At 46.6% G+C, this 20,747-nt stretch overlaps 9 protein-coding genes and 1 non-coding gene across 10 annotated transcripts; 6 read left to right on the top strand and 4 right to left on the bottom strand.

Annotated features, from left to right (window-relative positions):
* Positions 1 to 1,042: 1,042 nt before the first annotated feature.
* On the bottom strand, positions 1,043 to 1,534 carry ATNIH1004_003644 (uncharacterized protein; the record flags this gene model as incomplete). Its single annotated transcript, XM_033568319.1, has 1 exon — positions 1,043 to 1,534. One exon carries the CDS (start codon positions 1,532 to 1,534, stop codon positions 1,043 to 1,045), a length of 492 nt encoding a protein of 163 aa, XP_033430314.1.
* Positions 1,535 to 3,456: 1,922 nt separating this feature from the next.
* ATNIH1004_003643 (nucleoporin FG repeat-containing protein) lies at positions 3,457 to 4,666 on the top strand (the record flags this gene model as incomplete). The annotated part of the gene is made up of 2 exons (XM_033568318.1): positions 3,457 to 3,659; positions 3,715 to 4,666. The coding sequence occupies 2 exons, from the start codon at positions 3,457 to 3,459 to the stop codon at positions 4,664 to 4,666; spliced, it is 1,155 nt and encodes a 384-aa protein (XP_033430313.1).
* A 903-nt stretch (positions 4,667 to 5,569) lies between these two features.
* Positions 5,570 to 7,141, top strand: ATNIH1004_003642 (TauD/TfdA dioxygenase family protein; the record flags this gene model as incomplete). Its single annotated transcript, XM_033568317.1, has 5 exons — positions 5,570 to 5,625; positions 5,679 to 6,228; positions 6,285 to 6,404; positions 6,459 to 6,899; positions 6,962 to 7,141. Coding segments are annotated over 5 exons (1,347 nt in total), but the record flags the coding sequence as incomplete, so codon positions are not given.
* A 150-nt stretch (positions 7,142 to 7,291) lies between these two features.
* Positions 7,292 to 7,379, top strand: ATNIH1004_003641. The gene has a single exon. It is a non-coding gene; the product is annotated as a tRNA-Asp (tRNA).
* A 542-nt stretch (positions 7,380 to 7,921) lies between these two features.
* ATNIH1004_003640 (uncharacterized protein) lies at positions 7,922 to 8,791 on the top strand (the record flags this gene model as incomplete). Its single annotated transcript, XM_033568316.1, has 3 exons — positions 7,922 to 8,524; positions 8,583 to 8,726; positions 8,774 to 8,791. The coding sequence occupies 3 exons, from the start codon at positions 7,922 to 7,924 to the stop codon at positions 8,789 to 8,791; spliced, it is 765 nt and encodes a 254-aa protein (XP_033430311.1).
* A 2,254-nt stretch (positions 8,792 to 11,045) lies between these two features.
* HSP10 (GroES family chaperonin) lies at positions 11,046 to 11,482 on the bottom strand (the record flags this gene model as incomplete). Its single annotated transcript, XM_033568315.1, has 3 exons — positions 11,046 to 11,070; positions 11,136 to 11,194; positions 11,294 to 11,482. 3 exons carry the CDS (start codon positions 11,480 to 11,482, stop codon positions 11,046 to 11,048), a joined length of 273 nt encoding a protein of 90 aa, XP_033430310.1.
* A 741-nt stretch (positions 11,483 to 12,223) lies between these two features.
* Positions 12,224 to 13,286, bottom strand: fip1 (cleavage polyadenylation factor subunit FIP1; the record flags this gene model as incomplete). The annotated part of the gene is made up of 3 exons (XM_033568314.1): positions 12,224 to 12,986; positions 13,041 to 13,093; positions 13,149 to 13,286. 3 exons carry the CDS (start codon positions 13,284 to 13,286, stop codon positions 12,224 to 12,226), a joined length of 954 nt encoding a protein of 317 aa, XP_033430309.1.
* Positions 13,287 to 13,669: 383 nt separating this feature from the next.
* On the top strand, positions 13,670 to 14,908 carry ATNIH1004_003637 (FAM50/XAP5 family protein; the record flags this gene model as incomplete). The annotated part of the gene is made up of 3 exons (XM_033568313.1): positions 13,670 to 13,911; positions 13,967 to 14,534; positions 14,594 to 14,908. The coding sequence occupies 3 exons, from the start codon at positions 13,670 to 13,672 to the stop codon at positions 14,906 to 14,908; spliced, it is 1,125 nt and encodes a 374-aa protein (XP_033430308.1).
* Positions 14,909 to 15,174: 266 nt separating this feature from the next.
* ATNIH1004_003636 (RING finger protein) lies at positions 15,175 to 15,593 on the top strand (the record flags this gene model as incomplete). Its single annotated transcript, XM_033568312.1, has 2 exons — positions 15,175 to 15,251; positions 15,323 to 15,593. 2 exons carry the CDS (start codon positions 15,175 to 15,177, stop codon positions 15,591 to 15,593), a joined length of 348 nt encoding a protein of 115 aa, XP_033430307.1.
* A 2,269-nt stretch (positions 15,594 to 17,862) lies between these two features.
* Positions 17,863 to 19,378, bottom strand: aclA (putative ATP citrate lyase subunit (Acl); the record flags this gene model as incomplete). Its single annotated transcript, XM_033568311.1, has 2 exons — positions 17,863 to 18,879; positions 18,938 to 19,378. 2 exons carry the CDS (start codon positions 19,376 to 19,378, stop codon positions 17,863 to 17,865), a joined length of 1,458 nt encoding a protein of 485 aa, XP_033430306.1.
* Between the last annotated feature and the right edge of the window lie 1,369 nt (positions 19,379 to 20,747).

The raw sequence follows: 20,747 nt of genomic DNA, 5'->3' as shown, positions 1-20,747 counted from the left end.
TCCTTAAGTATGCAGAATCACCAAAACGAGGCTTAGAAAAAGATGAGACTATTTCACGGCCAAAGAGAACCAGCAGTAAAGGCAGCAAAGGCAGTTTAACAGTCAGAAGATAGTTAACCTAGGCAAAGCACTTAAAAAAATGAAGAAAATTATGTTTGGGGATACTCTGGAGAAGAAAAGAGAGACAATAATAAAGCCCATGGACTGTGAAGAACTTGAAGAATAGAAATGCCAGCTCTATTGTCCGGCGAAATGAATACAACAAAACATGAATAACAGCATCATTCATCAACAACTCCAAAATAAGCAGAAACAGCCATTCACAGAGTGTGAATTCCCTCGCTTAGTGGACTGTTGGGTGCAAGAGAATAGGGTGCATGCCAGAAGTAGCATATTGTTTGGATAGTTGCTAGTGCCTTTTTTAGTACCTCTTCTACAACTAGCGCCAGTAAAATCATGCACATTGTGGCCAGGGGAGATGAGGCTCATGTTTATTGTTCTGCTCGTCGCACCAATCAGCGTTGGCATCTTTAACTGGTGGCTGCGCGTCAGACGCGATGTTTAATGTCAATAGCTCCAGAATAGGAAACAATCGGATTGTTCCACGGATTGGTCATACTCTGAAGACAAAGGGCCTGCAGGGATCTTGATATTGTGCGTTATTTTTGACATTAGGAAGGCTATGCAACGGCATATTATAGCCGATCGAACCCCCCAAAGCTGGTGGTTCCAATCTTTGGCTACTTGAACCTGTACATCCCTATGGTCGTATTCAGCTATTAGTGGATACCACACGACGAAATTTTTAGACGGGCCTGAGAATCTTCTCGGCAGTTGGTAGATACCGCCTTGGTCAAGCTTTTATTTTGATGTCATCCTTCGAAGTTGCAGTCCAAAAATGGCATGGACCAAATCCTTAAGCTATTATCAAAACAAGGGGAAAGCTCTTTGTCACCAACTGCATCATCTAAATAATGTCTCTGCCCGGATGCTGTGGCAACAATACTCCCCAATGGATGTAGCACAGTGCTGCTGACCGAATCTATAGAGTATAAGCATACTTGGCTTCTATATTTATGGATAGTTGCTGCTCACCATCATGAACCTTCCATTCCCAAGCTGGCTTTCGCGGTCCAGCAGAGGACACTGGATCTCTCCACAGTCTCATATATCCATCAGTTCCTCCAGCCCAGATTTCATGTGATTCGCCCTGTCGAGTTGGCACTATGTCAATTTTCATTCGCTGATTAGTGATGGCATTACGGCCTTCAAGCCAGCCAAGCAACTGTCCCGTGACTCGAATGTCGTATATTAAAACCCCGTCACTCTTCCTTTCTGCGATGTAAAGATATCTCCCACAAGGGCTCCAAACAAGTTGAGTAACTCCTCGGCCACCAATATAGCGGTCCGCTTCGGTCCTTGCAATGCTAAATGTGCCCAGAGATTGACCAGTTCCGTTCGAATCATAGAGTCCAACGTGCCTAGAGAAAGTACCAGCAGCCAACACACCATCACCATCAGGGCTGACGGCCATTGCTGAAATGATACCTTTCATCCCAATTCCACCACCTACCGCTTGTTTACGTTTACTAGGTATGGTGGGCATCCACGCCACCGGCCCATCTGTGCCAGGACGAGACACATCAAAGAGGCATATAAGGCTATCTGAACCTGTTAGGAAATGTGTGCCTCCCAGTGCAGAAGGATAGATTAAGGAATGTGGAGTTATAAATGCTTCAGTTGTCGGATGGATCAAAGAGTAGGTAGCCAATGTGGAAGGCGCTAGAGCAGATGCAAGCCTGATCGGATGGTCTCGAACTGACGAGAGAAATAGCGTGGTAGACGGATCTTGAAGGGAATAGAAAGGGTAGATCGCGCTAGCATAAGTTGGCTCTGTGGAAGGTAGAACAGAGTAAGGAGACAGCTGATGCGGTGACGGCTTCTCCTCTAAAAGATCGGGCGGCCTGTGAAATCACGGTGAGCTGGAGTCCAGACAGTCTACACATGATAACCAACAATATATATGTTCTTATATTATGATCTGCTGAATCTGTCAGGACCGTGGTACCATCCGGGGACCTGTATAAAAGTAAGCCATGTAACGGAAAAAAAGAAAGATCCTATACAGCCATACCATTCTACACCTTTCACGTAGTTGGAACTAGAATAGCATGGTTTGTGTTCTCCTGACTCTTTTTTGGAGGCATTTTCATCATGTGTCGCAGCCACACATATAGGCGCCAAGCTGGAAGTTCTCTCTTGAGACATTGTGCTGTTAGCACAGCTGGTATAATAATTTCAGACGCTGTCTAAGTATGGTATAAAAGGAAGTGCTTATGTATAGCCTCTGGATTATTGAAGCAATAGATAACATAAAGCAATCCAGAAGACGTTTCAAATAATATCAAATATGCTCCAATTTTGCCAAAGCCCCGTAAACCAGTTAAGCATACGACTATCTTCACGCGACTAGGCTAGGAGCCAGATGGTAGAGCCTAGCAAAGGGGGAGACTGAAAGCAGTAAAACCGTCAGATAGTATTCCCCAATTCTATCTTGCAGAGACCGTGATTCCCACACAGTGCGAATTCACCGACGCAAGGCAATATCAGTGTGAATCCAGATGGTACCTGCAAGCAACGTACATGGTTGGTTTCAGTCAACAATACAGTTTTACCACAACCAAGAACGGGATGAGGTTTGTTCAAAGTTGCCTTAATTAGATCGGGATGGTGGCTGAACATCGGAGGCCGGTGAATCTTTCCCTATCTAATCCTAGCCCGAAGCTAGCTAAGTGTCTGCAGCGAACCGATCAACCAGCTTTCCATCAAGCTGGCTGGGTTGAACATTTCTATCATTTATTACCTGGTATCTCCCAGCAGGCGCGTCTTTGTAGGTCTCATTCGAGTCTTGCGATTTCCCTGCGGTTCTTTGCTCACCCACACCCCTTGAATTGGACGACCGCATTCCACCAGCATTCAGAATGTTTTCCGCAAAACCTTCAGGCGGCTTATCCTTAAACACCAATTCCGCGAATCCAATCCTGTAAGGGCATTTCTTTCAAAACCTTCTGGCCTTGCGTGTTTCTTCTATTCTATTATCTTGCAGTGGTTTCATATATGCCTAGCGCTTGCCACATATTGCACGAACACTGCAATCCTTTCTTACCTATTCTCCTTGTTCCCCCTAAACAACCATGTTCTTTATTCTTTTGGCCTCCTTGGTTTAATTGGCAATTTATGCAAATTGACGGCATAGAGACAAGCTAATCAATAATTATCTTAACTAGTGGCGGTACCAATACGCAAACCCAAACAGGTACTTCGTCAACACCACAAGGGGCAACAGCTAGTCTCTTCGCGCATCTGGGCAATTCAGCGGCACAGCCAAAGCCAGCGGGTAGTCTTTTTGGGAACTCGGGTGGTGGAACTGCCCAACAGACTCAAGCTGAATCAAACATGTTTGGAGGCCTAGGCGGGCAACAGCAGAATAACACAGCAGGCGGGGGCCTATTAGGGAACGCTACAGCAGCTTCATCCGCTCAACAACAGACCGGTAGTATTTTCGGCGGCACTGCAGGTGCAAGTAACACCACGCAACCCCAGACCAAGTCACTGTTTGGCGGTCTAGGAAGCTCTACAACCACTGGGGGCGGTCTCTTGTGAGTAGCCCTTCACGTTACGAAATTTTTGCGCATAACACTGACTTTGGTGCAGAGGCGGGTCCATTCTAAACAACCAGCAGCAGCAACAACAGCAGCCCCAGAAACCTACCTTGTCCCTTTTTGGAAATCAGAGCACCACAACTCAACAACCGGCACAGTCCACCGCGTCAACGAGTACCATGGTCCCTGGGGTCAAAGTGGATGTCAGTAACCTCTTACCGACGACGAAATTTGAGAGCTGCGCCGATGAAATCAAAGCAGAGCTGGAGCGCTTCGACTCGGCAGTTCTCGCTCAAATACAGATGTGCAATGAGGTCGCGAACATTATTCCCAGCATTGCGGTGCAAGGCGAAACCATTCCGAACGATGTGGAGTTTGTACAGGGGAAACTAGAGACAATGCAGCACGCTCTGGAAAATGATGCTCACGATATCGATCAATTGCGTAGCCTTGTGGCACGGGATGCAGCGGAAGCACAAGTCGCTTTCCGCGCGATTGATACTCTGAAACTGCCATTGCAGTACCAGTCAGCTGGAGGGCCTGTATGGTGGTCAGCCCAGGACCAGAAGGTGTCAGACCGACAATCGTTGCGGTCGACCCGTAAGAATACCTTGGCCCTTCCTGATGATGTCGAGAGTGATCCATCTACTACTACCACTGTCAATGGTGTACCAGTCAATCTTGTGGATTATTTCTCTCAGCGCTCTGACGAAATGGGCACTGTCCTTGAACAGTACACTCGGAACTTGAAGGAAATCGAAGACCATCTACATGGTGTGGAATCAACCTTAGAGCGACAGATCCATGAATTTGTGACCTCGCGCAGTCGTGATAGCACGGCTGTGGGAACGCCCAGGACAATTCTTAATGACCTTGCCGCTGTCCTCGGAGATGTGGAGACTGGCATTCTAGGTGTTGCTAGTCGCCTTGGGGAAGTAACTGAACAAGCTCAAGAGGTAATTATGGGCCCGCCATCAATCGGGGAAGGGAGGTTTGGTCTATAAAACTTAATTTATTTCCAGCGTGCCGACTTGTTTGTCTGTATATTATGACAATTCTTCCCCCTTACGTGTGCATGGTTAAAGGGAAGATGGATATTTTACGTGATTTAGCATGATGAAGGTTAGGCGTTTTATTTTTTAGTTTAGCCAAAAATACTGTGCGATGGTCAAGTCTTGGGGAATATATCTCTTCTGCGCAATCTACTTACTGTCTTGCACAGTATCCAGCTAAGGGCCTTTGCAAAAATCCGCAACTATGATTTAGCAATGAAAGCAATGAGCGACTCCATCTTCGACTATTATGTACAGTAAACTATGAACTTCGTTATAGACTTAGCCAAAGGCAAAAGTTAGCCGCCTTGCGTGATCATCCGCAGTTCATTTTTATCCACCGCTTTCCCCACATTGGCGCTCCATTCTCCAATGTACTGACCCTTAGATTTCCGAGATACTGCCCCATACCAAAGAGTAGTATTTGGTGGCTACTGGGGGCCGATCCATAATGAAAAACGGGATATCCATGATAATCCGTCTATCAGCCAGCTGATATTGAGGCTGTCCAATCTTACAAATCCAGGCAATATCAGAAGCTCTCACAGATACCAGCCTGTCGACGGGGAATATCCCAGCGCAATCAACCACTATGTCGACCACAATATTCTCACCCTCCTGTCATGACCATCTTGTTGCTTCTTTGACACTTTATCAAGAATTATTGACATAGAACTGAGAACCTTTAAAGATGACTCAATTTCCTAGGACCGCCCCACACCAACATTCCAACATGCAACGAGTACATGACGTGATCGATTCACCGCTTCTGGGGGCTCTCAATAGAAGCTTACAAACCATAGATAACTTCCTTATACTAGGACTCCTTGTAGTGCCATTTTAACTATCGGTTAGGTGATTTTCACCAGCGATGGTGCCATCTCTGTGGCCTCCGAGTTTTGGGAAGTGGTGTATATATTTTGCTCAGCTGTCAGGGTACTAATAACTTATACATAAATAATAGAAGCACACTACAAATAGCCGTCGAGCAAGACTACCATTTCACTCTATTCAAGAACTTTGACGGGAAAAAGACACTGGCTTTCTGCACATCCAAACCCAACATGGCACCTTTACTACAGGATCCAGTCCTAGCACCCAACCCGATTGCCCTCTCCAAAAAAGAGACTGCCAACAAGAGCGACAACAAGTTTCAGTACCGGCCAGGACGCACTACCATTGAACACCACGGTTACTATCCCTATGATGATCTACTACCGTCATTTCCCAATGTCCACTGGGGCCCTATAGAAGAAACCCCATACGAAGATAAGGGCCTCCAGGGCGATACCAAATTTCGTAACCTATTGCAGGATGCGACTGATATATTCGACTACACGCCAAAGATCGGAACAGAGGTCCTTGGGGTCAATCTCTCCAAGCTAACAGATGCACAAAAGAACGACTTAGCTCGACTTGTTGCCGTCCGCGGGGTCGTTATGTTTAGGAACCAGGGGGATTTCGACATTGAAGCTCAACGTGAGCTGGGGAAACATTTCGGAAAGTTGCACAGGGTACGGGAATTCTTCCATTCGATTGTCAGCAATGACTTGCATCTAATGACCTTTAGCATGCAACAACCGCTGTCCCGAAGAAGGGTGGCTTGGAGGACGTCCATGTCATTTTCTCTGGGGACAACTCCACTGACCAACGAGCAATGTTTACGCCCAGCTTTCTTTGGCACTCTGATGTATGAGGACTACCCCAACCTTTGTGGTACATTTGAGTTAACTGCTTAACTAAGGTGACCTACGAAGTCCAACCACCTTCTTACACCTCGTTGAAGCTTCTGACGGGACCTCCTCGGGGAGGAGGTGGTGACACCCTCTGGACATCTCAATATGCGGCGTATGATGCCCTTTCGCCGTATATGCAGACGTACCTAAAGGGCTTAACTGCTCTCCATTCAGCAGATATGCAGGCATCCGACACACGGGCTGCTGGGCGGGCTGTGCGCCGCGAGCCAGTCACCACAGAGCATCCTTTGATTCGGACTAATCCTGTTACAGGCTGGAATAGCCTATTTTTCAACCCTGGATTTGTGACGAAGATAGTTGGGATTCCCAAGACTGAGAGTGATGCTATTATCAGATACCTCACCGAGGTTATTGCAACAACGCAGGAGATTCATGCTCGCTTCCAGTGGGGGGAAAATGATGTGGCTATTTGGGATAATCGAACTACGGTATGTAACAATTCCTGGGGTTCAACGAAGAGACTCTTCAAGTTCTAACAATTTCTCAACAGAACCATTCCGCTTCTTATGGATTTGCTCCACACCGTCGCCACGCTGTTCGGGTAGCTTGCCATGCTGAGCGCCCTGTCCTCGATCCGGCAGGAAAATCACAGGAGGAAGAATACATTGCACTTTATAACTTGCCAGCTGTTAACAAAGATGGCTCACGCCAATCAAACTATAATGATTGAATTTAGGAGCACTATCTTTTTATTCTTACACACATACGACGCTGGCGTTGGAGCAACCTGGGGGGAATTCTTTTTCATCGCACTCTGAAATAGTTATGAGTTCAATACAGTGTTTTATATTAGCGTACATCAAGCAATACTTCAATTCCTTCCTCGATGGTCTAACGGTCATGATTTCCGCTTGTCACTCATATGAGAACAAGCGCGGGAGACCTGGGTTCGACTCCCAGTCGGGGAGAAATTTGATATTTGATTTTTATATTTATCTTAACCTTCTACTTAGAGAGATTCCTAACTTATCCTTTTTTCTTGCATTTTTCATCTTGTATATTTATTTACCGTATGGACATATACGAGGAGCTGTTGGACGTTCAAGTCTGTAAATATATATTTTGCTTTAGATATCCGAGCTCGATGTAATGGACAGCTTTAAACAATTGCGAGTCAGCTATGTCTGAACAGGTGTACAGACTCCAAACCCCTGAATAAAGATAGGATTAATTTATTTTAAGCTATTACTTCTTATGCGATAGGTGAGTACCTATCGATTATAGTGGGCAATAACGAAGACCGGAAGGGTTTCGTTCGTCCGCAATGTTGATAGATCTATCTTTTGTCTCGAAATGTTTAATTGCCCAGGGAAGTAGTGCACGTGCATTTAGGTTGGACTGAACACTACTACGGAATTGAATATTACTAGGACCATGTCGTTTGTTGCTATTTTGACACTAACTATACCTATTATCTCTTGGGCATGCTGCAACCGATACCCACATCTTAATGGAGAACCCCCAGAACCATTGTCTGTTGGAATATGCTCGGTTTTTCGGGATCGCTAACAATTTCACGGCAGTCGACCCCCAAAGCTATATCGACGAGAGTTGCGAGATTCCTATTCCCGAGCTGAAACACAGTGTTGTTGACAGACAGTTCCAGGGAATTCAACACTCCCCCGAGCAGAATATTTTCAAAGAAAAGCTTAATATTAGGAAAGGAGGTGTCCGTTTCTTATCATCTATCATCCAAGCTGAAAAGGGGGAGATCAAATGGGATGACTGCTTGCCAGATTTCGACCATGTTGACAATCTCAGGCTGGAAACACCTATATTATCAGCAGTCCATGATACAGACATGCTACTTTCTCGGAGTCCCTTAATCTACAGCGAAAGTGACATCGACCTACAGCCTTTAGAGGTCTCTACGGAAGACAAACCCCAGAGTCACTTCCTGAGCAACTCAAATCAAGCCATGGAAGAAATAAAGGCAGAGAAGCTCAGCTGCACTAAAGACTCCTTGGTGTTAATACAGAATGCCGCACAATGTAGTCCACCGTCGGCTTACGAGTTGGAAGAACTTTTCTCAAGTGAAACAAGGCTCGGCCAGGTAAGCTAATATTGATGCTATGATGAAAAATCCACTAAATATCTCCCCATGTATGTAGGATGATCTTATTTTCCCTGAACCTCCACCTCTCATTCTGTCCAGTGTCCACGATACATACCGCAGGAGCCCATCGTCGGATGCAAAATCGCAGATGCTACCTAGCCCCGTCTCGCCAGAGTCATTTATGAGATTTGAGAAACCGGTCGGCGGGGATAGTATACAGTGTCTAGACCATTCACATTCCCATAGCACTTGTCTCCACGATAGCTGGATATCAAGTCCCTCCGATGCCACGAGAAATTTGAAACTAGACCCGATTAAACCCGGACTTGAAGAAATAAATCAACCTGGACTTGAGTTACCTCTTGTTCATTGCTCCACGACTGAGCTGACAAGAGCAGTCAATGGTCCAAAGAATTTTATTCAGGATGTTACCAGTGTTTCATCTAGCATTTGTTCCTCATTACACTTCAATGAACGCACCCCTACGAGTATTGTTGAATCACCCACAACAAATTCTCTCACACAGCCTCAAGCACCATTCAACTATTGTGACAATGGTAGAAGAGCTCATTATAATGATGCGGGCTTTTTATGTCCAGTTGGATCGCTGGATATCCGAACACAGAGCCATTCAGTAATGCAGTTAGATGCTTGCGAGGAATCTTCAATGAATGCTTCATTCATCGGTGAAAAAACAAGCATCTAGGGGATACAGACATTCTCTCGGTACGCCTGTCACCCTTGGGCAACGAACAAGCTCTGCCACAAAACAGAAAGAGGGACACTAGTGAGGAAACTTCACATAAAAGAAAGAAATCTACTCAACAAAGTGCACTATCTTCTAGGAAAGAGAAAAGTACCTCCATATCTTCGTTGCCACTGCAAGCCTCTCTCGGATCACTATCATCTTTCATGGAAACCAGGGGGAGGATCATGAACCGGCGTCATGTTGCAAAAAGTCCTTCTTTTGCGGGCAGCCAGTCAAAAGATGACATTGTCAAAGAGCAAAGCAATACGGAAGAACTTGGGAATATTGATGACACATCAACATTTATAGGAAAACAATTTCCTCAGCTCCAAAGCCAAAGTGGCCGACGCTCTTTCCTCTTCATTTCAACTGCACTCTTGAAGAATCACTTCCGTCTCATTCAATGCATCGAAAAGGCGAATAATGCACCTACGGTGATTTATAGGGACTATGGAAACACGATTAGGGGTTTGGGGGCCTTCAGGAGTACAACCCAGCTGGATAACAGCCAATTTCTGCCAAAAGAGGCAGATTTTATCATTTCACCGTCTACGGGGATTCTCTTGACAACGTCCCAAACGATTTCCCAGTTATATTTACCAGGTCATACTCCAAGGAGAACGCAGAAAGGCGACCTCAAATTCATAAACTCGCCGCTCAGGGAACAGATCCTCCTGCTCGCTCCACGCTACGAGTGTCTCTATCTATTCATCTCCCACGGTACAAGCCCCGGTCAAAGTGCCCATGGTAGGAAACCTGCGTGGGTGGTAGACCAAAACACGCGAGCCTCTTTGATTTCGTTGATCGCTTTCTGCAATTCTTTGAGCTCATGCTCGACTATTATCCCGTTCTTGGTTCCTACCTCTCCAGAAGCCCTTGCAGGATGGGTCCTTTCACTGACGCATAAACATGCTTTCGAATTACCCAATGTGGCTGCTGAAGTCCCGCGACACATTTTATTTTTACCAAGGAACCCAAAACCACAGGTTATGGTTAGTAATCCTCCTATGGAGAAAGAGACAACCTGGGAAATATTTCTTAGGCGCGCAGGGTTAAACCCGTTCGCTGCACAGGCTGTCCTTATTATCTTAAAGAACGAAGGGCAAGGAAAGAACACAAAAGGCCAATCTGAAGCACTTGGCCTTCCCGAGGAAAGGACTGGGATGCTCTCCAGGTTCATTGAGATGTCTCCTGAATATCGTCGAGAGCTCTTCGGAAAATTATTAGGTGAGAGGGCGATAGAGAGAATCAGTGCAGTTGTGGAGAGAGATTGGTAGTGTGACTGGGCATTGGATTTTAAATCTGCCGCAATGATGTAGCATCGGTCGATGTAAAAATGCATTGCCCATTGCAGCACCAATAGTGAGATGAGGGTTAGATATACTGTACGAGACCTGCTGAAACTAGGCAGTTATAAGACACAGAGACAGAGTGGAGATTATCATATCTGAATACTCATATCATCCCGCAGCCTGCGTATGAGATGGTGATTGCTAGATTTAAGGTACATGCATCCAATAAAATGCAACAAATAGTTATTTCACGCTTTAGACGATAGATGCAAAGGAAATATTAGTCCAAGAACACAAGAACGGAAACAGATTCCATCCAAGATCTCGTTAGGATTTCTGTTTTGTGGCGATTTTTAAGTTTTGTCGGGGGGCGTGACGGAAGCTCAATTGTATGGTATAATACAAATCTTCGACTGGAACAGACTCATTCCAGGACCGAAGGAAAGACAAAGCGGAGGTCATTTCATTTCGAACTCCTTTACTCCCTGATCTTGGCGAGGATCCTATTTAGATATTAGTGGACAGCTTCGGGTGCGACTAAGATCTGAAGAAACATGAGGAAACATACTCAGAGTCCCGGAAGAGGGTGTACTCATCCTCACCAACCTTGATGGAGCTGCCACCAAACTGTCACAAAGTCTTCGTTAGATTCAGCTCACACACCAGAGACTCTATGCTCCGAATCCATGCCATCGAACCCATGGTCTATAACACCAGCCAACATACCTGAGGGATTAAGACACGGTCACCGGGAGCAACACCCATAGGAAGGCGCTGACCGTTCTTGTCAAGGGCACCGGGGCCAACGGCGAGGACTTGAGCCTCGTTCTGCTCCTTGACGCTGCTCTCAGGAAGGAAGATACCCGAAGCAGTCTTGGTCTCGGGCTTGAAGCGCTGGACCAGGACGCGGTCCATAAGAGGGGTGAGGTTCTTGATGTTACGAAGGAAAGACTAAGCGACAAAAAGTATTAGCAATTACGCTAAAAGCTTGCTCTGAAAGACATTGTTGGATTGCCAATGGAAGGTTGATCTTTCAAGGAGGAACGAAGACAGCAAAAAATGAAAAATTCCAACGAAAGCTACTAAAACTCGTGCGTGCGCATAGGAAATTATCACGTACCATTTTGACGGGAAGGCTAAGAACGAGGATCGACGTAGAATCAAGTGGAGGAGGCAGAAGAAAGAAGGATGGAGGTCTGGAGAGCGAAAGGAAGAAAAGGACGACCGGGGAAGAAGAAGATCTGGGCTCGGCCACCCGCGAGAAATTTCCAGAATGCCAAGACCATCCGATAACTTCCACCACTGCCGAGGGTATTGGATGCGCAGTAGTTCTAGTCCGCGGGATTTGTATTTGCATTCAAAAGCCTTCAAATCGATACGATAATCTCGGCTCACCGTTAAATTCGAAGACTTTTCTGAATAGTCATGGGCAACTAAAGCACAACGGCGAGTAGTTCTACGCCATGAGTGCCATCAAGCTCCAAACTAGCTCCTTTCCTCCGAGCAATTAAAAATCAGAACGTGATCAAAACAATCGACTAAGTATTTGATTTTGCTGATGGCGTACATTAATTTACGCAGCCAATGCACATCCTAGAATGTAACCCAGGGCATTATAATGATTATAACGTGACAGAAACATGATCCCATATCCCTCTACCATCTTCGACCTCGCCCTCGCCCTCCGCCATAACCACCTCCAAATCCCATTTGAGGCTGACCTCCTTGTCCACCAAATCCCGGTTGAGCTTGTTGTCCGCCGCCCGCGCCGGATTGTCCGCCCATCATAGCCTGAGCATGCTGCATGAATGACATAGGATCCATAGATGAGGGATCCAGACCTTGTGCCATCATACTGCCTAGCATACCTTGCATCATTTCCGGAGACATATCTGGCATGCCCGGCATGCCTGGCATCGGCGGTGGCGCACTTCCGGGGCCGGCTCCTTGTCCTCCTGGTTGAGGGCCCCCAGGCATCGGCGGAAGTCCCATAGTTAAGAAGGTCTGCATATCGTCCAGTTGTTTTTTCTGGTCCCCGACCTCCTGCCGAAGCTCCTGTTGCTTTAATACGTAGCTAGCCCAGGTGAATTCATCAAATCCGTAATTGAAATAGTCTGAAATATCCGACCCCGGCCGTCGCCAAGGCTTGTCATCCTCGGGGAAATCCGTATCCATATCCGTCGAAAGTATGGGCTTTCCAGTAGTGGGATGAGTCGGGTTTGCGTTCACATCAATTGTTGACGCGTGGACAGGGGGGTATTCAGACCCCGGCTTTTGTGGCACGGCGGGTCTTGCGCTGACAGGCACAGGCGTTACTGATTCCACCTTTGGAGTCACCGTAGGCGTAGCAGATTTGGCAGAGTCTGCGGATGAGGGTCGCTGAGCCTCAGATCGTAGGCTGGCATGACGGGGATGTGGGCTGTCCAAGCGTTAGACGGAGCTCTCAAATTGAGCTGTTGGCATGTCGACTCACAGTTCCGGGGGTGGAGCGTCAGGGGCAGCCTCCGTGATGATGTTAAATTCGTCCTGAAAAAGATACGATCTTAGTACGTATCAAGTAAGCAAGGCATGGTGGACGTACTTCATCTTCTTCAACTTCAATTTCTTCCTCCTCGGTATCTTTTGACTGCTGGGGTGTGGCATTCGTTGGGGGATTTTGAGGATTCGCGACAGGCACTGCGTCAGCAGGATCATAAAAATCGTCGTCCTCTTCTTCCATGATGTTTGATTCTCGGGATGGATACAACTGAGGTGAAAACACAAAGAAATACTTTTATGGGATCCTGCGGAGGTCGCATCAAGGGCCGGGAAGTTTGGCTTGTTTGTTCATAGAAGGTCTCTGGCCTACGCGATACCATTTTGAAGCGAACAGTACGCAATTCCATGTATGTGAATAAATATAAAGACTTCAAAGTGTTGCGATTTATATTATTTATATTACCCGGTGAAGGATCTTTTTTTTTTTTTGGGGAACCTCCGCTCTCAAGTTTTTGTTCTCCAATGCTCTTCGAAGTCACGTGCCACGTCCATCAATGGCTCTTCATGTGAGCTGCACTTGCGATACGCAACTCTTCATTGACTAAGCCATAGAATTCCAACAAAATGACATCTTCAGAAAATGATAGCCACAGCTCAACACCACGATCCTTTACTGGTCAGACTGTCTCTGCAGAGGACCTACTAAAATCGCAGACGGTTGGTCTGGTTCATCTCTCCGACTTTCGCAAACGTCGCGCGGAGGTTTTAGAGCAGAAAGAAAGAGAGGCACATGATAAGTCTCTGGGGAGGCTTACATCTGGTAACTCAAGAGGCGTTACCCCTTCAGCAAGCGACGTAACTGACGGGTGAGTCGTGGCGCAGTTTTCCGGTCTTCATTGTGTCGCTAATCGTACAACTTAGTACCTCGACGCCACAAAGCGAGGGGCCTCCAAAGAAGAAGAAAAAGAAGAAGCCAGTTGTTAAGAGCAAACTGTCCTTTGGAAATGATGAGGAAGATGACGATACTGGGAACGATTCCACCGCCACTGCGGGCGAGTTAAGTATCGCGCGATCTGCTTCAAAGACGCTTGTAGATGACGGTTCTTTACCGTCTTCTCGTCGAATTACGCCAAACCCCAATGCACCGCCCCCTCCGAAAGCAATGACCAAAGCAACGATAAAGGCGGAAGCAGAGGCTCGAGACGCGCTACGCAAGGAATTCTTGGCGATGCAGGACGCCGTCAAGAACACTGAAATTCTGATCCCGTTTATCTTTTATGATGGAACAAATATACCGGCAGGAACCGTCAAGGTCAAAAAAGGGGACCATGTATGGCTGTTTCTCGATCGATGTCGTAAAGTGGGTGCCGAATTGGGAGTCGGTGGTAACAGCGGAGCGACCAAAGGGCGTAGAGATAATCGCCGTGAATGGGCTCGGGTTAGTGTTGATGACTTGATGCTTGTGAAGGGGGAGATAATCATCCCACATGTAAGTGCTTTATGCCCCAGAGTATCCTCTTACTCGTACACTAATAGACTTTCATTTAGCATTACGAGCTTTACTATTTTATTGCCAATCGTGTACCTAGCTTCTCTCGTACCGGCGGATTACTGTTTGACTACACCAACAAACCTCCCCCAGCCAGTGTTACGGACAACCCTTTGTCAACACAAAGCCACAATGGGCTCGAGGGAGCTGATAAAGACCCCACACTGACCAAGGTAGTGGATAGACGTTGGTATGAGCGGAACAAACATATCTTTCCCGCCAGTTTGTGGCGGGAATACGAACCTGGTCCGGAGTTTGAGGAAAAGATGCGTTGTACAAAGCGCGATGCGGCTGGAAATACGTTCTTTTTCTAATCTAATATATAAGATCGGAGGGTTTCTGAGAGAATTATATGGCCTATATTATATATTAATCGAGCGAAAACAATGACAGTCCCTAGGCAGGCCGTTAGGTACAATCCCTCTGTCCCTATTTCACCTTTCTTTCCCCGGCCCATATAGTTGAGGTTATGGTGGTCTCCTGACCAGCGGCTTCGCCCAAACGGGGCACCTTTTACTTTCACCAACATCCCTGAGGGCCCTGCAGCAATCCTCGTACGTTCTCAATCAAGCATTTCAATATGGATTTCTTCTTGCGATGCAACTCCCTGAAGTGTCGATCTCAGCTGAAGGAGAGGGCAGTCGTCACTACCTGCTCGTAAGTCTTTCATAATCTACAAGAACAGTTGCCTACTACCCCGAGGAATCCCAATATACTTACTCCAACAGACATATTTTCTGTCTGAAATGTGCAGATGCCCTCAGTCGGTCGCGTCCTATACCCGGTGAACGTCTGTGTCCAGCTTGTCAGACTCTCCTAATCAACCCAGACGACGCTGTCGCAACCGTCCTGAACCCGACAGAGGATTACAAAACTAGTGTGCTCAGTGGCCTCGATCCAAATACAATAATGGAATGTGCGGGACGAGCATTGCTCTTCTGGACATACCAAACCACGCAAGAGATGTGCGGCTTGGTAACCCGCCACGGAGCTTCGTAATCCGTATGCTGATTGGAAAAGATTCTACCAGGAATTTCTCGCAAAAACACTGACTGATAAATATTCAGCATTGAACACTCAAATGGACAAGATAATCCATAATGCCAACATGGAAATCTCAAGCTATGGGATCTGAAATGCAAACCGCTGCATCTAACTCTGTATCCCAAGCGCTAAATACTATTGGAGGATCTCGAAATAGCCCTCCAATGTGTGCACTAGAACAACTAGAAGGTGCATTCATACCACCTCAAACACCTTCTCGTCAGCAGAATATATTCCCCGTCGATCAAGAAGGGGTGGAGCAGATAAACAGGAATCAACGTAGCGGCACTGGGAGTTCAAAGAAAGCAAGAAGGCCCGATACTACTACAATGCCACCCCCCAACCGACCTATGGGAAACAAAAGAAATTGTATGTCCTAATTTATACTCTTTTTGAAAGATTACTGAGACCGTTCTAGGCGATCCACCAAATGCAACTCCACAACACCGAACACGTCTAACGGCCCCTTCGCGTCCTGCTACGGGCATGTCGTATCTACCGAACGATAGAGTACTATTTGAACGATTTCGAGGTGATCCAGATCCAAGGAAACTTCTCTCGAGTAGCCATGTCATGTTGGGAAGAGCAGATCCCCATTCACACGTTTACGGCCAACGGGTCCTTCTGAAATGACAACTTTTTTCAACAGGACAGTCAGATGACTCCTGTTTTGAAGAGGTTAAGTTGATATAAAATATAGAACAGGCATAGGAAAGGGAAGATGGTGTTGGGCTTGATATTCCTTAGCTCTATATACCACACCCAACACACCTACACTCTAGTGTCCCTATAAAACCAATATTATTTATGTATACAAAACTAGAAACTTATTATTTCATTTTTCTCTTTATTTTTTTTTTTAAAGAGCTCGAGCGCAATATATTCGTAGACCCATTGCAAAGCAGTTCTATGATGTTCTGAGCAGACTCATCGAGGAATATATATCGCTGGAAAAAGATCTGTACCTAACGTCCACAATAGCCACATTAGAGCAACAGCAAATGGACGAAATATTTGCCATCCAGTAAGCATCCATACAAATGGAATCTAGCTCTTGAATATGGATTTTGATGTACAAAATAAGTAGACCCAATAACAACTAATAAGTACCAAATACCTGAGTGATGTTATCTGAAGATGCTTATTAACTACTCTGTATCTCGACTTCCATTCGCCCGACGGAATTTCCCCGCTTTGATTCAGCCTCACCAAAACATTCTATTGTATGCACAATACTCACCAACATATTGTCCTACTACTGTAACTATAGCTTGAGTGAAGAAAACTTGAGGTTGGTTATCAATCTAGCCAGCAAGTTAACCATCTGTACTTATTCAGTAGTGTTGGAGAAATTCTCTATCACTAACTAGTGACAAACTCACAATGCCCACTACCTGATATGTCCTGCAGAACAGTAAAAGCACCAAAACCACATTTCAATCCAAATGACTATAAATATCAAACATAGGCTTAATTTATAATTAACCTACTGTCTTACCCACCCTATGCCCCTTGTCTGTTTAAGTTCCCATGCATCTGGCATCTGCAATGGCCCGTCCCGTGCGCCATGCCATCTCCAGCCCGCATCCACACGTCCGAGTCTTCACTCTCGGGCGTGCGGAAGTTCAAGAACCGTTGTGAAAATCTTTTTAGCCCACCACACAGCTTAATTTTATTAAATCTTAAACTCGTGCATGGGAATTAAGCTCGTAGCTCCTGTGGACCTGTTTTGGGCTTTAGTGGTATTTTTTCTTAAGCTTATTTGAGCTTCTGGTTTTCAACTATACACAGATCTTGCATCTCCTCAGGCTGGGATTGTGTCACGTGCACAATAGTTGTGCTTGTTAATTTTTCTTTCTTGGATTCTCGCACTCTATTGTTCAGTTGTTTTTATTGATCACTGGTTTACGCAATATCATTTTTTATATATAGACATATTTATATCTTGTATTAACGACTAACTTCGTTGACTCTGTTTGAATCAAGTCTAGAGACACCAACTCCAGGACAATGGACATCCCTCTCGCTGGACCGATATATCGATCGACGAGCTCATCCCGTCGTTCCATTTGAACTTTACCCACAATAAATAAAAACAAACATGTAAAGCGAAAAAGAAAAAAAAAAGGAGAATAAAATGGGAACCATATCATGCCATGCGTTCAGGAATATAAAGAGTCACACATAAGATTAAATTAAGTAGAACTAGAAAAAATCATTCATTTTACGCGGCACCAAACTCCTTGACATCGGTCTTCTTACCGAGGAGGGCAAGGGGTACAATACCACTGACGTGCATCTCAGGTCCATACACATGCATGTTGAGACCCAACTCCTCACCAACAGCCTTGATGTTCTTAAGTCCCTCCTGGTAGTTGGGACCAGCACGGCGAACCCAGATCTGGACCTTGTGCTCATTCAGGACGGGGGCAACTTCGCGCAGAGCACGAATGACACCCTTGAAGGTCGAGGCGACGTTGGTGAAGTTGGCAATACCACCGCCGATAAAGAGGACCTTGCCGTCGGGGTGGGTGGGAGCGCGCAACATCAAATCGAGGACAGTACGGGCGTAGTTGAAGGTTTGAGTCTCGGTGGGAGCACCGGAGTATTCACCATAGTTGGCCAGCTCACTGACAAAACCAGCAGAAGCAATGGCATCAGCGTACACAACGGAGGCACCACCACCAGCAACAAGGGTCCAGATACGGCCATTGGAGTTGAGCACAGTAAGCTTAAGAGAGGCACCGGTCTTCGCATCCATGTCTGAGATGAACTTCTCCTCCTTGCTTAGCTCACGACCGAAGGGAGCAGGGAACTCCATGGGGGGTCCAGCGTCGATGTTAACCTTCTCATCCCTCGAGGGAGCAGCTAGGCCCAAGTTGGCGGGGCTACGGGCAACAGCCCACTTGGTGCCGCACTCAAACTCGGCAGTCTGGTCCAGCTTGGCAGCCAAGTCCAGGAAGTGAACCTCAGCAGACGTGGCGTCCGCGTTGGGGATGACGACCAGGGGGTTGATTTCCAGGTAGGTGAACTGGCAGTCAACGTAAACGGCATAAAGCCGAGAGATAAAGTCCACCAGGACATTATGAACACCCTTGGGCACCTTGCTCAGCAGAGCAGCAGCAATTTCCTCATTTGAGGGGTAGTTCTTCAAGTTGACGGGGATAAGGAGTTTTTCCGCTTTGGCATCAACATCACCGACATCGACGCCACCTTCGTGGGTGAAGAGGATCCAGTCACCCTAAAATATATTAGCGCGTCCTGTTCCTGTGGTTGAATTTGTCCATGAATAGTTTTACCTCACGCTCGGAATTGATGTTGATGTAGTACTCCGTCTCTTGAGGATGAGGGACGAAAGGCTCAACCAGGAACTGACGAAGAACGCCAGTAACAGTCTCAACCAGAATCTCCTTTCCAGCACGAATCTCGATCCATTCCCTAGCCTCAGCCCAGGTCTTGTTGAGAGCCAGCAGGCCACTCTTGCCTCGCCGCTTGATCAATTGGTCGGGCTTAGCAACGAACTTGGACCCAGGAGTCAACAACCATGGGTAGAGAACCTCCGCCTGGTCGAGAACATCCTTGACGGCAGCATCTTCTGGGAAGTAGAGGGAGGCAAGACGAGGAGGAGGGTTGTGAGTGGTAGACGGAGGAAGAGGAGTTGGTTTGATGACGGGAGCACGAGTGAGGTGGTAGTTGAGGATGGCCTTGCCATCAGCTTCGAGGATTGACTTGGCGGACATGATGGACAATCGAAACTATCTGATAATAAAGGACGAAAGTAAGAAGAGGTAAGGAAATAGTTAATGGATGGGTGAGGATGAGAGAAAGGTGCTATGGGAAGTCAACCCCAGATTAAGAGTATAGGACAGGAGGAATTGGAGGGGAAGGAAAGAGAAGAGGAAAACAAAAATATTTTTGTTTTATTTCCGGGCTTGGCGGTAAAGATAGTAGGTAGTCGCCGTACTGATCACTAACTTTCCAAGAGGTAAAGATAGGTAGAGAAACAGGAAGAAAAGAGACGGGAGATTAATTAAAAAAAAAAAAAAGAAACTGACCGAACGTCGGGGATGTTAACGGTGGTCTACACGGAGTTGTAGGCCAACGAAGAATTGGAGTGGTGATTTTTTTTTTTTGGGAATACGGATGGATACCTGGACCATTGTAGGCGCAGTATCTTACCACAGCTGATACACCGCCTGTATCGACAACTATTCAGGGCCGAGCTCGGGCTAAAAGTGGACCGTCATCGCTGGAAGTGGGTTAGCGGCGTTGAGATTCAGTGGGGAAAAGGCGGGCCGGACTTAAAAGACTGCCAACTTGTCTATGTTGGGGATTCTCGGGACGGGTATTTAGGCCTCAGTATCTGCCCTACGCTGTAGCCTCAATACTGAACCCCCTTTGATGGCCGATTTGCGCCCTCACGGTCTCTCCGGAAGGCATGCGTCTTTTTTTGTTGGGTTCGGATTCGGTTCTGTTGACGACCGGGTCACACATGATGAGACAATAGTCCAAATATCAGCGAAAGTGGTTCGGTGAAGGATCAAGAGATGCTAGAATGAGGTCTTTGTATACTTTGACCATTGATGTCAATCTTCAGCCTCTAGCCTTCCGCAGGCCATATGGGAAATCCCCTACCATTCTAGAAAAATCCTCTCTTTGAACAGCCTGACTAATTGGGAAATTTGTAGGCCTGAGGCTTGAGCGACTAGGGTCCCTCAGCGGAAACGACCTCGTGATCGGGGATGGTCAGTTCCCTTAGTGTCGGTGAGCACTGCCCATGAACTAGACTACGCAGTACAGCTTAGCACGGAGGAGACCTAAGTGGCGCCTTGGTAGCTGGTTATCAGCCCCATTCCTGCACCATTGAAAGGGCTCCACTGCACTCACTGTCCTATCCCAACCAGATCGCCCCTCTTCAGTCTCGATGATGTATGTATCCTTTCCCTTCTTACTTCGTAGATACCTAGTTTAACGAGGATTACGACGACATTCTACTGGTCCAGAGGGCTTCGGCGGTGTATCTCATTGGGCTTTGGGTTGGTACGATCTTCGCTCAGCAGCTGGATTGCCCCTGCTTATCTGGCTGGGTACGACAGAAGGCAAGAAGCA

This window comes from Aspergillus tanneri, assembly GCF_003426965.1.
Source record: "Aspergillus tanneri strain NIH1004 chromosome Unknown AapTan_1_pilon_pilon_pilon, whole genome shotgun sequence".
NCBI classification, from domain to species: domain Eukaryota; kingdom Fungi; phylum Ascomycota; class Eurotiomycetes; order Eurotiales; family Aspergillaceae; genus Aspergillus; species Aspergillus tanneri.
The sequence above is the reverse complement of the archived record's forward strand: the minus strand, read 5'-3'. Positions and strand labels throughout refer to the sequence as shown.